Below are 14,870 nucleotides of genomic sequence, written 5' to 3' on the forward strand. Positions count from 1 at the left end.
TAGGGTAAATTTGAAGGACCTTTTTTTCTTTTGAAAGGGAACAGGTTAAACTGGGTAAATTGCAACAGTCTCAAACTTTTATATTTGATGTTAATGGTTCTTAAATTCTTGAAAAAGTTTTATTTAGAAGGTAAAGTATGGTACATGTAATGCATCTGTATAGCTGTTTCCATCTTATATTTTAATGCTACTTCGTATTGAGTTACAATTTTTTATTCTATATAAAATTTGAACCATTGAATTGAAAATATGAAATAGATGGAAAGTAATGTCTCCATATATATATATATATATATATATATATATATATAGATGAATTAGGTGCAAATTATAATATTTTTACTCTAAGATAATGACTGAAATCAAACGTTATTGAAAGTGCAGGGACTAAAATGAAATTTTATTGCAAATTTAGAGTTTAAATGTCAAAATCCAAAGCTTGAAAACTAAAATGAAACTTCACACTAAATTTAGGAACTAGTAATTAAAATTAATATTTAATTATAAAATTCTCTCGCACTCTTTTTTGTGTCTCAAATATGTCTCTACATAAAAAATTTAAATAATATCAACTCTACACTTTAATTCTGTCTCAAATAAACCCCTCCATTAGTTTTTTTTTTTTAATTTATTTTAACGACAACATATTGTGGTGATACACCTTCAGCCAATTTAAACTCATTCAAGCACACCTTTTTTTAAGTTCTAAATATTTAAAAGAAATCATAAAAAGGCGTTCATGCGAGGGATTCTCTTCATCGAGTGTGCGAACGTCATCGCCGTTGAAACTTCTATTATATGGAATTCCAAATTATTGAATCTATTTGATATGAGACTAAAGTGTGGGATTGAAATTATTTAAATTATTTTATACATAAAATATTTAAGATGTGGAGTAAAGTTGACAAGTGTGTTTTTTTTTTATTTATAATTAAGCGTAATAAAAATGGAATTGATGGCAGATCACTGGATCGTCCGGGAATTAAGCTCCAGATAATAATTTATCAATAAAAAAAAATATTGAGCTTATGGGCTTTTCGAAAACGAAGCTTAATTGGGGGCCCATATAAGGGGCCCACATTATAATAGCACAAAGATACAAAAGGATAAAAGGGCCATTACGTGGCATGAGTAACTTTGCTTCAACCTGATCCATTGGAACCTTCTTTATTTCTCTTCAGAAAAAAAGAACCTTCTTTGTGTTAACTTTTTGGAGTAGGTTTTTTTTTTTTCAAAAAAAAAAATCAAATAATTATACTTGTGTAGCATGTGATTGAGAATTGTGGGCTTCTTACGTGGAAAAATTAAATTATTAATTGGACTTTATCTTTTGCTTCATGTGTCCTTTATTTGTTGTCTCTTCATATCTCCACTAGCTTTTTAAGCCTTGTTCAATGATGATCGTAATTTAAAAGTAAGTGTTGTGATAAGAATTTGTCACAAATTCAAACATTGGGTTAGGAAAAATAAAATATAAAATTTTCGGGTTCTAAACACAGTTATGAGCCAAAAAGAATCATAAGATAATAGCTCAAAATTAGTTTCTTTTAGATTAAATGCCTACAATTTTAATCTTGTCATATATATATATATATATTAAAAAAAGTAGATGATAATATTAATTTTTCCAAGTAAATGAAAAATTTAAATAGTGGGATCCATGGATTATCCATTTGTAGACTCACCACGTGTCATCAAAGAACCGGGCCATATTGGGCTTGGTCCTGGGCTTGATATGGGCCTGTGCTTTGAAATTCGTGATATCAGGCCCACATGATCTCATTCAAATGTATACAAAAATCGCAAGATCCCATTCGCAGGCCAATTTTAGCTGTAATTATTTCTAGCAGAGTATTTAACAAATTTGTTTGTATCTTACATTTGAAGTTGTGGTGCAGATCCAGTTCTCTGTAATATTTTACAAATTTGTAGATACATAATCATTCTCAATTCTCAGAAAAGCACCACCGATCCCATAAAAAAGTTGTGATTTTGAAAAGATAACAAAATTCAATCATTAATTTTTTTAAATTCTATAAACTGATATAGAATTTTAAATTTTATTCCGTAATTAAACGCGCAATTTTATCAAACCACGAGAACTCAAAAAGTCCAGTCAAAGTTGACTGCCGTGGCCTCGTCCCTATTCGGTCAACGCTGACAGTTGCAGTGCATTTAATTGATTGCCGCGTTGATTTGTTCCCATTTGTTGTTATTATTATTATTATTATTATATATAAAAATAAATATTAAGAACAAAAATTAAAAGTACATGCCTCTGCTTGGTCAAATTTGCTATTAACACACGAGAATACTCCTATGAATGAGTCGTAATTTAATTTCCACAAATATGGAGGATTAAAGATTAATATGATTCCAATTAAGATAAGCAAAGATTTAAAGTTTGTACATTTTAATTTTAATTCTTTTACGACTCATTTATTTTTTTTGTACTAATTTTTCTAACCTAATAACAATTAAGGCCCAGCGAGCACCAACTACTAAGTAATGAGCTATAATAATAATTTTGTACGTACATACATACAGTTACAACTGTTTTTTTACAATTTATTTTTTTATTCATATTGTTATATAAATTTGATATATTTGCAGGAAAAAAAAAAAAAGAAAACCCACATTCCAAAATTTACATGTAACTTCCCAAACTTTGACCACTTCAAGAAGTCATCAAAGTACAAAATTATATAATACTAATGTCTTTATTTGATTTTGTTATTATATAAAATTTATACATTAAAGTAAGAATTTAATAAATTAATTAAAACTTGATAGGATACTGATAATGTATGCATATATTCACCAAATTTATTTAGCAAGGACAAATTTGTAAGTGAATGGTGGGATGCTGATCATATAGGCATTTATCAAATGTATTTAGTGAGAAAAATAATGTTCAGCAATATATATATTTTTTTTATTTAAAAATAATATTTTTTGACATTAAGTTATGTTGTATTGCAAGCCGGCAAAGAGTAAAGCAATCTATATGCAAATTATCCAAATATATAAACCTTTTAATTTTAATTGTAAATAAAAAAAAAAAATTTAACTAGCCTTCTAAATTTAACATACTGTTTACAACATCACAACATATAACAACATATTATATTATAAATAATAAAAAAAATAAGAGTAAAAAAATTTAGTGTCGAAATTTCAGCGAAAAATAAAACAAAAAAATATTCACTTTTTCTTTTTTTTTTTTAAATTATTTATGCCCATATTCGTGGGTAGGCTACTCAAAATATTTATAATTTAACAAATATTTGTACATTTTATTCATAATTATTTATATTTTATATAAAAAAATTAATATTTATATTAATATAAGGAAAAATTGCCAGGTCTATAAATTATAAAATAAAAAATTAGAAAAATTAAAAATGTCTCTTTTTTTTTTTTTTAAAGTCACACTTATTTAATGTTGTCCCTTCTCATTGGTGCCATCGCTTTTCTTCTTGAGAGGCGTAACGAGGCGAAAAAGGGGGGTTTTTTTTGTAGCTTCCCCACCTCGATCGAGCGCCATGGCTTCGAATTCCCCTCCTCCAGGTTTGTTTCTCCGCTCCCCTTCGATCAAATCCCTAAATTGTATCCTAATTTTCGGGAATTGTTCGTGTAGGGTTTTGGAATCGATACTGAATTGTCCCTAATCCGTGGGATTGTTTCGATGTAATTTGTAACATCGATCGATTAGATTTCTTCTTGTAACATCGATCGATTAAGGAGTGGTTTTGTTCTTCTCTTGATGTTTTTGATGTCGGAAGGGTTAAGTGTTCGAATCTGTTTGCCGGTTTTGTAGTTTTTGCTGTAACAAATTAAAGGAATCCGAATCTCGCTATGTTGATCTTGGGAGCATTTACTAGAATCGTGTAAAAATATCCTTTTTCTCCCCCTAATTCGGCAAATATTTTTGTAGAATATTCTGAAAAAGAGTTGGTTGTGATGCGAATTTGAAGAAGGGAAGTCAATTTAATAGTTACGGTAACATCGTGCTGTTTGAGGTATATGAAGTTATATGGAGTTTACGCACTATAGTTGTGATTTTTATCAATTTGATATACCGACGATCGGAAAACATATAGTTTTACTATAGATTACTGGACTACTTACAATGATGAGGCAAAGATGCAATTTTTATACCCCAAAGTTGTGACTTTTACTGAATTGCTGAATTTTGTGTGCCAAAGTTGTGACTCTTATCAATTTGATATACCGACGATTGGAAAACATGTAGTTTACCATAGATTGGTGAATTACTTACAATGATGAGCAATGATGGCAACCACCGTCATCACAGGAAATATGTGCACGCAGGTAGCTTATCAGGAAGGATATGTGGTTTCCTTTATGCTGAAAATGTCGACTTGTTTGATTAGCACAAGCACATTTTCCCCTACTTTATGCTGAAAATGTGTACTGGATGTGGAGTTGTGGACCATGTGGTCGAAAGATTAGCACACTGGACATCGTGCAGAGATATTTTTCTGATGGTTAAAACACAATTAGTAGGAATGCCTTATCCCATCTCGCTGAATATTTTTCGTTGAACCAAATGGTTCATAAAATTAGAAGATATCTTCTTTTATCTGTTTTTGATGGATATAACTATTAGCTATTGTTATCTTTTATCTATTCATGCTTCCTATAGTTATTAGCTGGGGGAATTGCTCTTACGTAAGATGCATGTGGAATCAACTCATTTTTCAAACACATGTATTTATAAACTCTTCTTTTAGATCCTTGAGTGTTATCCATGTTTGCCTGTGAAGTAATTTACTTCTTTCTCGAATTTAGAAGATTGTGATTTGGATCTGCCTTGTCATTCATGTCAAAAGGATCCACCATCTAATATAGGATTTTGTATCCCTGCATTTCTTCTCCCTTGATCACACTGGCTAGGAATTCAAGTCCACTTTATGTACTTTCTCCTTCTAGTAGGCTTCTGTCTTTGGGTTTATGATTATGCAAGCTTTATCTTTACCAAATAATGCATCCTATGCTGCAGGCAATACCAGACCAATAAAACCATGGGACCGACCTGGGACTTCCTCTGGCCCCACACCCTTCAAGCCCCCATCCAATGGGAGTACTAGTGATGTTGTCGAAGCATCTGGGACTGCGAAGCCGGGAGAAATTGTCAATACTGCAGAGAGGAATGTCCCTGCAAACACTAACACTCTTGCAAGACCTGTACCCCCGAGGCCTTGGGAGCAAAACCGACTTGGAGGTACTATGTGAATTTAAATGTGCTTTACTTGACAGTCATTTCATTCTTCCTGCTTCTTCTTCATCCTCTCTTAATTCCATCTTAACTACAGGTTATGGTATGAACTACAATACATATGGATCTGGTATGTATGGCTCGTATGGCGGATATGGAGGATCATATGGCGGTGGGCTCTACGGAAATAGCTTGTATTCAGGGTATGGTGGGTTAAATGGGGGTTCTGGAATGTACGGTGGGGGCATGTACAACGGGTTAGGTGGTTCATTTGGTGGCTATGGAATGGGAATGGGCGGTCCATATGGTGATCGCGACCCAAATAATCCGTATGGTCCGCCTTCACAACCACCAGGCTTTTGGGTTTCTTTCCTAAGGGTGGTAAGACATTCCTCTCCTTGTAGCATCCTAATTACTTGATGTTCGGCATGCTTCAGCTCTTAATGTCTTACTCATCAAACTTTTATGTATGGATATGATCTACGTTTTCTTGACTTAATAGCTGCTTTGTTCTTGCTTCTGAATTTTGACCGTGTGGCAGCATGTCTATTCTATTTTGTCGTCGCTCTAGATTTTTAGGCTTTGTAATTTTCATTTAGACTAGTTTACATGGTGGATTCCATCAGATTATATTAAGTATATGTGAGTCAAAAATTTTTGCTGTATAATTTCGTTTATGATGCTCCATTTCTATGACCATTTTTAGGTTAGAATTCTGAAACTATATGTACGCCTACTAATTCTCTATACTCGTTTAAAATTATCGCTCCATAACTTTCGCCTTTTAACTAATTCTGGAGTGCCAATGGCAGATGGGTGGTGTTGTGAATTTCTTCGGTCGAATTGCAATCTTGATCGACCAAAACACCCAAGCATTTCACATGTTTATGTCAGCTCTTCTTCAGGTACTTTCCAGTTCTTCTATCTGTTATCATTCTTTAATCCTGTATGGTCTGGCTTCTGGAACAGCTTCCTATTTGAGAAGCGGAAGCTAAGTATTTACCAAACAAAAATTCCGGATCTTCTTCTGCCTTTCGTAAGAAGCAAAAAATGAGCATCTGCTCCAGTTTCGGGCAGCTGCTTCTTGGTGTAATGAGCTTCTTTGAACAGCTCTTTTAAAAAAGCACTTTCTCTAGAATCTCAAGTGAGGCCATACACATGCAAAAATTTGAACTGATTCAATTGCTTTAACCTGATAAATGTTGTGGCAGCTCTTTGATCGTAGTGGGTTATTGTATGGCGAGCTTGCGAGGTTTGTGTTTCGCTTATTGGGAATCAGAACAAGGCCCAAGAAGGCCCACCTTGCCGGGTCCGGTGAAGTCCCAGGCAACGATGGAAAAGGGCAGCGCTATATTGAGGGTCCTAAGGCTAACGACGGATCATGGGACAATGTTTGGGGGAATAATGTTAAGGCATAAAGGAGGCACCTTGTAAAATGCAAAAAGTTGCTAAGTGTGTACAAGGTCGAAATGTGGAGAGACCCCCTTATCTAGTAGGAAATTTTGAAACAGATCCCCCTCAAATATTTCTCTTTTGATTGACACCTCCTTAACTTCCGATTATTTTCATTTGAGTCATTATAATCCACTTCATTGGTGATGTTGAATTTAAATTCTCTTAAGAATTCTTTTTGGCTGATGGAGATGCGATTTATGTTGCCGTCAATGTTGGCAAATCTGATATTCAGTTTAAGAGTACCTCAAATCGAAATAATTGGGAGTTGAGAGGCTGCCAATTTAAAGAAAAATGATTGAGGGGTCTATTTCAAAGTGGCCTATAGTCGAGGGTGTCGCCATACTCATTTACCTCTATACAACATTTCGGAACTTGAGGCAAATACAGAGGATATGAGCTGCTTACATGATTGGGGCTTGAAACATGAATGTTTTGTTGTATGTTTACTTAATTCTATTGTGTGTTTCGTGGTATCTATGATCGATAGATTCATCGCAGAGGATGTTCTAGTATTACATGTATGTGAATGTCATACAACATATGCTAGAAATTGTTTTGGAGCTGGATGGATAATGTCATTCTCGTGTTGCAGATGTTCAATGTGTTCCTCTTTAGTGTTGTGTATTTATTCTTATGAATGCTTCTTCGGCAGAGGTCGAGTTTCCAAAAGCTTGTGCTATTCTTTGTTCTTGATTTAACCCTTTTTTTAATTTTTTTTTTAAGTTTACCAGAGCACATAAAAGCGCCAGCACAAGTTCACATCCCATTATTGGATCAATCTAATTATGTCAATAAAAGCATGTAAAAATTTAGTGAAAAATTGGTAGCTGCTTAAATTGAAACAAAGCAAATAATGATTATAAATAAAATAATGAGTCACCATGTTACTATAGTAATTACTACAAAAATAAACAGTAGTCCTATCAAACCTCCAACGCTACGCGATAATCACATGCATGTGAAGTGCAAAATAGTAAAACACACTTCCCCTGTTTCTATGCTTGTTTTGGCACGAGACAAGTGAGGAGATAAGCCAATAGCAGAGCATATTTTAATACTTAATTCCTCTTCTGTGGACGTTATATTATTTATAGGTGTGGAATAATTGGGGATTTGTTGGGATGTGGAAACGCATGTGGATGAGAAAGTAGTGTTGGAGGAGCCATTCTTAATCCCCACCTCCAAAAGCTGATCCAAAACCAACTCTCTCTCTCTTTCCCCCCCTCTTTGTAATATATAAATACTTTTTTTTTTCCCTCTGTTTTTCAGTCCCAACCATTACTACTCTATTCCTTTTTCACTCCATTCTCTCTACCTACTGCTCCTAGTAGCAAAGGTGACACCTTTTCTCTTTCTATTCTTTTTTTTGTTTTTTCTCTGCTTCCTCTGCTTCTGCTTCTGCTTCTGAGTTTTAGCCAATCGGGTCTTTCTTTCCTTCGGCGCGTATTTATAAATACATTTCTAGATATTTATATGATAAGAAACGGCTCAGAAATAGACTTAACGCCTTTGCATACGCACATGATAGAGATCACATGAATCATATCACATGCACCGACACCAGAAAAGTTCAGATACGCGTGTTACCTTCGAGTCCTGATGACAAAACACTTAGCTATTTTTATATATTCATCATCTTGTGATTCGTTCTGTGTGTTGGTTTGCTAAAAGATAAGTCACGGATTGTAGGAGTTTTGCATGCAGGGCTTAATTTTACCATGTTTTCGTCGCAGAGGAAATTGGAAATTTGGGTGGTGTGATCAGGAACAGCCACCAAGATGGAGATTACCAATGTCATGGAGTATGAGGCCATTGCGAAGCAGAAGTTGCCGAAGATGGTTTATGATTACTATGCTTCCGGCGCAGAGGATCAGTGGACTCTCCAGGAGAACAGAGAGGCTTTCTCGCGGATACTGTATGTTTCTTATTCAACTAAATAAATTTGTTCATTCTTATTTTCTGTATACAAAGTTTGGCTTAATTGATCTGCAAGTTATATATATATATATATATATTTCTGATTCATGTTGTTGGTACAGAATACTAAGATGTAAGCAATAGTATTAAGAAGAAATTTTAAATCATCTAACTCAAAGATATGTAGATTAGTTCTTAAAGTAACTCTCCAGTAGCTGTTTCTTCTAATTATTCTATGCCAAGTTCACATTCAAATGTTTTTATCTTTCCCATCTCTTCGCATAAGACCAAGAAAGCGATGAAGATAAGCTTCGCTTTATCTTTGTCATAAAGATTTGTATGCTTCAGCTTCTTCATCTAATATGAAAAATGACATATACTTGATTGATAATTTTGAACAGCCAAAAGAAAAAAAGAAAAAAAGAAAAAAAGAAAACATTTCTATTTCTTGTTACAAAGAAATGACCGAACTTTACTGTCCTTGGACTAGCTTCCGCCCGCGCATACTCATCGACGTTTCCAATATCGACATGACCACGACTGTTCTGGGGTTCAAGATATCGATGCCGATTATGATTGCCCCTACTGCCATGCAGAAAATGGCCCACCCAGATGGTAATTTTATTTCTGAAAATTGCTGCTGCTTTAAGCTTTGTTCATGACAAATCTGTTTAGCAGCTAGAAGGGCATTTCATGCCACAGAAATTTCCATTAATGGATTCACTATCAGTTGGTTTATTCTAATATCATGATATCTTCTGCTATTCATGAGCAAGATTTTAAAGGAATTCAGGAGAAAATACAACAGTAACTTAATTGAGTCTGATATTGTGTCTCAGGAGAGTATGCAACTGCAAGGGCAGCATCTGCAGCTGGCACTATCATGGTTTTTTTTAATCTCCTCTTCTTTTGCTCCCAATTACTAAGTTTATTTTAAGTCTTATTCGACGAGCAAATACTATTGAGATTTGAAACTTTTTAAACATACCTCAATGTAGTCAGAAAGAGCTCTTTAACTTTCTTTCTTCAGGGGAATCCGGTTTCTATAACTTCACTCTTCTTTTGCTCGATTCCTCTAGATTAATCGACTCGACGGTCTTATATGTTTCTGTTATAGACATTGTCATCATGGGCTACTTCCAGTGTTGAAGAGGTTGCCTCGACAGGGCCCGGAATCCGCTTCTTCCAACTTTACGTAAACACTCGCTTGTTCGCCTCTTACTATTCTCTCAAATAACTTTGATTCTTCATTCGCCTCTTATTGTTTGTTCCTTAATTTTCTTTTTAGGTCTACAAAGACAGGAATGTAGTTGCACAACTTGTTAGAAGAGCTGAAAAGGCTGGCTTCAAGGCGATAGCCCTTACTGTGGATACTCCGAGACTCGGCCGCAGAGAAGACGACATAAAAAATAGGTCCACATATACTACTTTGCGCATTAATTGATATGACGGAAACATATACTTGCGAAATTGTTCGGAATGAATATAAAAGATCAAGTTCTTGCGAAACAGTATTTACGAACGTGCGATTTTTCAAATTGATGCTGTCCGTGAAACACTGAGTTGCCAAAGGTATTGAATCTATGACTGGATTGTTTTACAGATTCACTTTACCGCCATTTCTGACTCTCAAGAACTTCGAGGGATTGAACCTCGGAAAAATGGACAAGGTGGGTGTCAATCATGTCCAATTCGAACACTTTTGTTTCTTCTGTTTTTGTTCGCGTCTCAATTTTCTTGTTTATATGTCTGCACAATGTGCAGGCTAATGACTCTGGGCTGGCGTCGTATGTTGCTGGACAAATCGATCGCTCATTGAGCTGGAAGGTTCGTTGTTTGTTACGCTTTCGAAAATCTGTATACAATTAACATGATTGATTGATTATGTTGCGCGCTTTGACAATAAATATTGCTAAAAAGATACTATAATAAAAAGAGTAATTTTTCCGACATGAGCAGGATGTTAAGTGGTTGCAGACAATAACTTGTATGCCGATATTCGTCAAAGGAGTTCTCACCGCAGAAGACGGTAAGCGATTCTCCGAACTTTTCATCACTTAGACAAAAGTTCCCGCCCCCCCTTTTTGTTTCCTAGTGAGAAAAAGTCGCCGAAAATTTTGACAGCTGTCGTAGTTAGTTATATTTCTACAATGAAATGCAGCAAGGTTGGCAGTACAAGCTGGCGCAGCCGGCATCATCGTGTCCAACCACGGAGCGCGCCAGCTCGACTATGTTCCGGCTACTATCACTGCTCTGGAAGAGGTTATTTGCTTCGCCTCTTTCATCGCAATTCGCATAACAACTAGATCAGTAAAACCCCTGCAGTTGTTTTCTTCAATCTTGGATCTTGGTTCCTGCGACTGCTCAATTAGATTTTTTATGGAATATGAAAGCTTGCTTACTAATACTAATCCAAGTTTGTTCGAAATTCAGGTTGTCAAAGCTGCACAGGGCCGTGTTCCGGTGTTTCTGGACGGAGGTGTTCGCCGTGGAACCGACGTCTTCAAAGCTCTAGCTTTGGGCGCATCTGGTGTATTTGTAAGTAACGATTGACATCCCCATGCAACCTGCGTTACTCATAAGCTCGATTCTCGCGCGTCGTCATAGACGCCGTTCGTAAAACTATCGTCTTAGAAGAACATACATGTTGAGAAAAATGTGTGTCTCGATCGAACTTGTTTCGCAGATCGGAAGGCCCGTGTTGTTCTCTTTGGCTGCGGAGGGCGAGGCCGGAGTCAGGAAGGTTCTGCAGATGCTGCGCGACGAGTTTGAGCTGACCATGGCACTGAGTGGATGCACCTCACTCAAAGAAATCACCCGCAACCACATCGTGACCCCCGCGGACATGCACCGCGCCGTGTCGAGGTTATAAATCATTCAGGGATGAGAAGGAATGCTCTGCACATAACCACTGGTTGTGCAGAGAATGTTGTATCTCATATTGGGCTCTGAAAATTCTACACACTCGAAATATTTCAAGTTTCCGTGGCAAACGACATATTAATTATACTTTTATTGGCTAATATTAGTTTGTCTCAGCTCTCAATGCTTATTTCTTGTGTCATATACCCAATCATGATACTGCTGGATATATATATATATATATATATATATATATATATATATATATATATATATATATATATCTTCTTTTGTATATATATAGGGCATAATTAAATAGATATTATCATCAATATGAAAATTGATCCACGGCGCATTGAGTTTACCAAAGTTTCTTCAAATGTGAACGAGATGATTGCAATCAGTGGGTCAAGTGTGTTTCCTGCGTATGCATGAATCAAACTTATGTATACTGTGTTTGCCAAAGTTTATGTACGCATAGGCTAATTAAGAATATTGGCCTTGCATGAATTTGCCAAATTCAATACGTGCAGGTATGCAAATAAAAGGATTGTTATACTTCTTAAGTAACAAACAACGAGTGAATTAAATGTAGTAGTTTTTTGAGTTTTTTCTAATGGAAATTCATTTGGAAATTTTCTTGTAACATGGGAAGGGCGGCAATTAGATCCAGTAATCTCTACTCATACATGCAGGTACCCGCAGGTTAAACGTTGATTTGCCGGTATGGGCATTAATTTTTTGTTACCCAAAAAATCGCAGGTAAAATAGGTGGATTCCCATTAACTTACGGGTATTTTGGGCGACCGGCTAATATATGAGACCGGCTATTGTACTCTTATAAATATGATTTCTCATACTCATAAGTCATTTTTGATTACAGCGCATATGAATCGACGATTCATACCATTAAATATTATCTAGAGCATTTGAAACTTTTAAGAACAAAATTCAATAATTTTTCAACATTGTTTACTTTATAATCATCGAAGTTGATAAATTTTAACGACTGATATGTAATAGTTGCTAGTTTAACCGTGTAAAAGAATCGAAATTGGGTGAAATTTTGATAAAAAATTCTATTCACTATTTAGATAAAAATCAATTACTCCGAAGTTAAATTAAAGAATTTGATTCTATAATTTTAGAAGGTCGTTTGATTTTGACCGTTTATTTTATGTCCGCTTGATGGACTTTATAATAATTTCAAAAAATTATGAAATTTGATTTCTAGAAGTTTTAAATACTCTAGATCATGTTTAACAGTATGGATTATTGATTTGAAAGCTTTATCATCAAAAACTCTTATGAGTATAAATGACTCTATACTTATAAGAGTATAGTAGCCCTACTCTCTTCTTTATAAAGAGAGATGGGCTAGAATGCTTCTAATAGCACAAGTCATTGGTGCTCATAGTTTTTTGGCCTTTGGAAGAAGATTTGCAAGGTTAGTATGATAGTGATCCTTTAACAGTTTAGTGGGTGATGGGTAGAATAGTATGATCTAAGAGGTGGAATTAATTGGCCAAAGGGGTAGATGTAATTTTGAAAAACTTGATAGCATCAAATACTTGATACTATTAGAAGTACCATAGTCGGACCCTATATGTAGAGTTTGGCTCCCCTTTGTACTCATAAATTTTCGACCATTAGATATATCCTTTTGATCATTTTCACTTATTAAATCATACCATTCAACCAACCACCCATTCAATCGGAGAGAACCACTACCATCCTAACCGCACGTCCCCTAACCGCACATCCCTTCCTCCAACGGCCGAAAACGTATGAGCACAAATGGATCTACACTCATAAGAGTATAGTAGCTCTACTCTCTCTCTTTTTCTCTCTCTATATATATTTTAAATAAAATAAGTGAATACTTGTTTTATTTTATCTATCTCTAGAATTCTAATCTTAATTTTTCTCGGTGTTGTTTTATAACTTTATATTATTTACCGTATATTGCAATATTTTAATGTATATGTTGTGAAATTTTAAATAGTATATTATCTTATGATTTTTTAAAAAGTGTTATATATGTATTTTGTGTTTGAAAAGTTAAGGGGGAAAAAAAGGCATACTTTGCTGATAACTTGAATACCTACCACGTACTCCGCCTATGGACGGGTATAAGTAAGAATGTTAGGTAGCCTAAAATTTACAAATAAATTTTATCTATACGAGCAATGCTTCAATACACCATAAGTATTAAAATCAAATTCTTAATTAGTAAAGGGTATAATTATATTTTACATAAAGTAACCTATTAAACATGTTACCGATTTTAATTAGTTAATATGACAATATTGAAAAAAAATTAGTAATATATACCAAATTTGTTAGCATCATATAATATTTAGTATCTTATTTAGTTTTGTTACTTACCAAATTAGATAATACCCAATTTGTTATCCAACTCAAAAGAATATTGAATTTAAATTTAAGTTTTGAAGTTGGTACTTAAATGTAAAATTTTAATTTCAAAATTTATATTAAACTTTTAAATTTTGAATCTATATTGCATTTTTAATCTGAAAGCCAAATTTTAATTTTTGATTTAAATTAAAATTTTGAATTTGAACTGAAAGTTTTATTTAAAATTTATTTTTTATATTTAAAAGTTGAATTTGATTTATAATTAAGTTTTTTATGTTGATTTGTATTTAAATTTACAGTTTAGTTGTAATTTAAAGTCCAACTATTGTTGTAGGTATTTGAGAAGGTTATAGTATTTTTAGTTGGATAAAACTAGTTTTGTACACCAAAATATTTTTCTAAGACCAAAATATTCTTTAAATAGGTACCTGGTGAATGGTATCTATGCCAGAATAGTAGGCCGCCTTTATAATCATATTACATCTCAACCATCTATTTAAAAAAATAAATGGTCAAGATTTATATAGTGTATTGAAGTATTATTCATACCGAAATGATCCGTTGAATAATGACCGGTCCGCAGATCACCCAACATGCCCGTTTGCTGGATCTAGCGACAATAATCATAAGACTATTATATTTAGGTCGAAAGAAATGTAAAGATATAGACTTATGTTCTAATTTCTTCACATATAAGATATATATTTCTCTCCGTCTCTCATTCTCTCCGTACGTGGATGTTGGGAAGTTGCCGAACCCCATAAACACATGTCTCTTCTTTGTGTTTTCTTTTTATTTATTTATCATTAGTTTTTTGTTTGTGTGTTTTATTAATAACACATGCAGGACTATTCTAGCCCGAACAAATACTAATTGACTTAAATCCTACCGAAAACTCGGAGCAATTAGAGAGTAATATTTTAATAATTTGTATTCAAAACCTTTTTTTGCTAATAATTTCATTCAAATGCTCAAGGAGACCGAAGACTACGGGGAAATATAATTTCTTAAAGTT

General features: G+C 34.1%; 2 protein-coding genes across 4 annotated transcripts; both read left to right on the forward strand.

The window, feature by feature from the left end:
- Positions 3,435-7,325, forward strand: LOC109712647 (peroxisomal membrane protein 13-like). The gene is made up of 5 exons (XM_020236339.1): positions 3,435-3,570; positions 5,027-5,248; positions 5,340-5,623; positions 6,055-6,147; positions 6,454-7,325. Exons 1-5 carry the CDS (start codon positions 3,546-3,548, stop codon positions 6,658-6,660), a joined length of 831 nt encoding a protein of 276 aa, XP_020091928.1. The 5' UTR covers positions 3,435-3,545; the 3' UTR covers positions 6,661-7,325.
- On the forward strand, positions 7,876-11,666 carry LOC109712646 (peroxisomal (S)-2-hydroxy-acid oxidase GLO1-like). 3 transcript variants are annotated; one of them, XM_020236336.1, is made up of 12 exons: positions 7,876-8,033; positions 8,431-8,612; positions 9,105-9,229; positions 9,454-9,500; positions 9,732-9,809; positions 9,903-10,027; positions 10,218-10,284; positions 10,379-10,441; positions 10,574-10,643; positions 10,776-10,876; positions 11,048-11,152; positions 11,301-11,666. In XM_020236336.1, the coding sequence occupies exons 2-12, from the start codon at positions 8,476-8,478 to the stop codon at positions 11,484-11,486; spliced, it is 1,104 nt and encodes a 367-aa protein (XP_020091925.1). In that variant the 5' UTR covers positions 7,876-8,033; positions 8,431-8,475; the 3' UTR covers positions 11,487-11,666. The 3 variants fall into 3 exon arrangements, with proteins under 3 accessions (XP_020091925.1, XP_020091926.1, XP_020091927.1); XM_020236337.1 differs by having other exon boundaries at positions 7,922-8,033; positions 8,402-8,612; XM_020236338.1 differs by lacking the exon at positions 7,876-8,033 and having other exon boundaries at positions 8,501-8,616.

Source organism: Ananas comosus, linkage group 7 (genome assembly GCF_001540865.1).
Source record: "Ananas comosus cultivar F153 linkage group 7, ASM154086v1, whole genome shotgun sequence".
NCBI lineage: Eukaryota > Viridiplantae > Streptophyta > Magnoliopsida > Poales > Bromeliaceae > Ananas > Ananas comosus.

Excerpts from the sequence above, each read along its gene's own strand:
- LOC109712647 (XM_020236339.1), top strand. The coding sequence starts at position 3,546 with ATGGCTTCGAATTCCCCTCCTCCAG. Across the intron at positions 3,571-5,026 it reads TTCGAATTCCCCTCCTCCAG|GCAATACCAGACCAATAAAA; the intron begins GTTTGTTTCTCC and ends CCTATGCTGCAG. Across the intron at positions 5,624-6,054 it reads GGGTTTCTTTCCTAAGGGTG|ATGGGTGGTGTTGTGAATTT; the intron begins GTAAGACATTCC and ends TGCCAATGGCAG.
- LOC109712646 (XM_020236336.1), top strand. The coding sequence starts at position 8,476 with ATGGAGATTACCAATGTCATGGAGTATGAGGCCATTGCGAAGCAGAAG. Across the intron at positions 10,877-11,047 it reads CTATCACTGCTCTGGAAGAG|GTTGTCAAAGCTGCACAGGG; the intron begins GTTATTTGCTTC and ends TTCGAAATTCAG. Across the intron at positions 11,153-11,300 it reads TGGGCGCATCTGGTGTATTT|ATCGGAAGGCCCGTGTTGTT; the intron begins GTAAGTAACGAT and ends CTTGTTTCGCAG.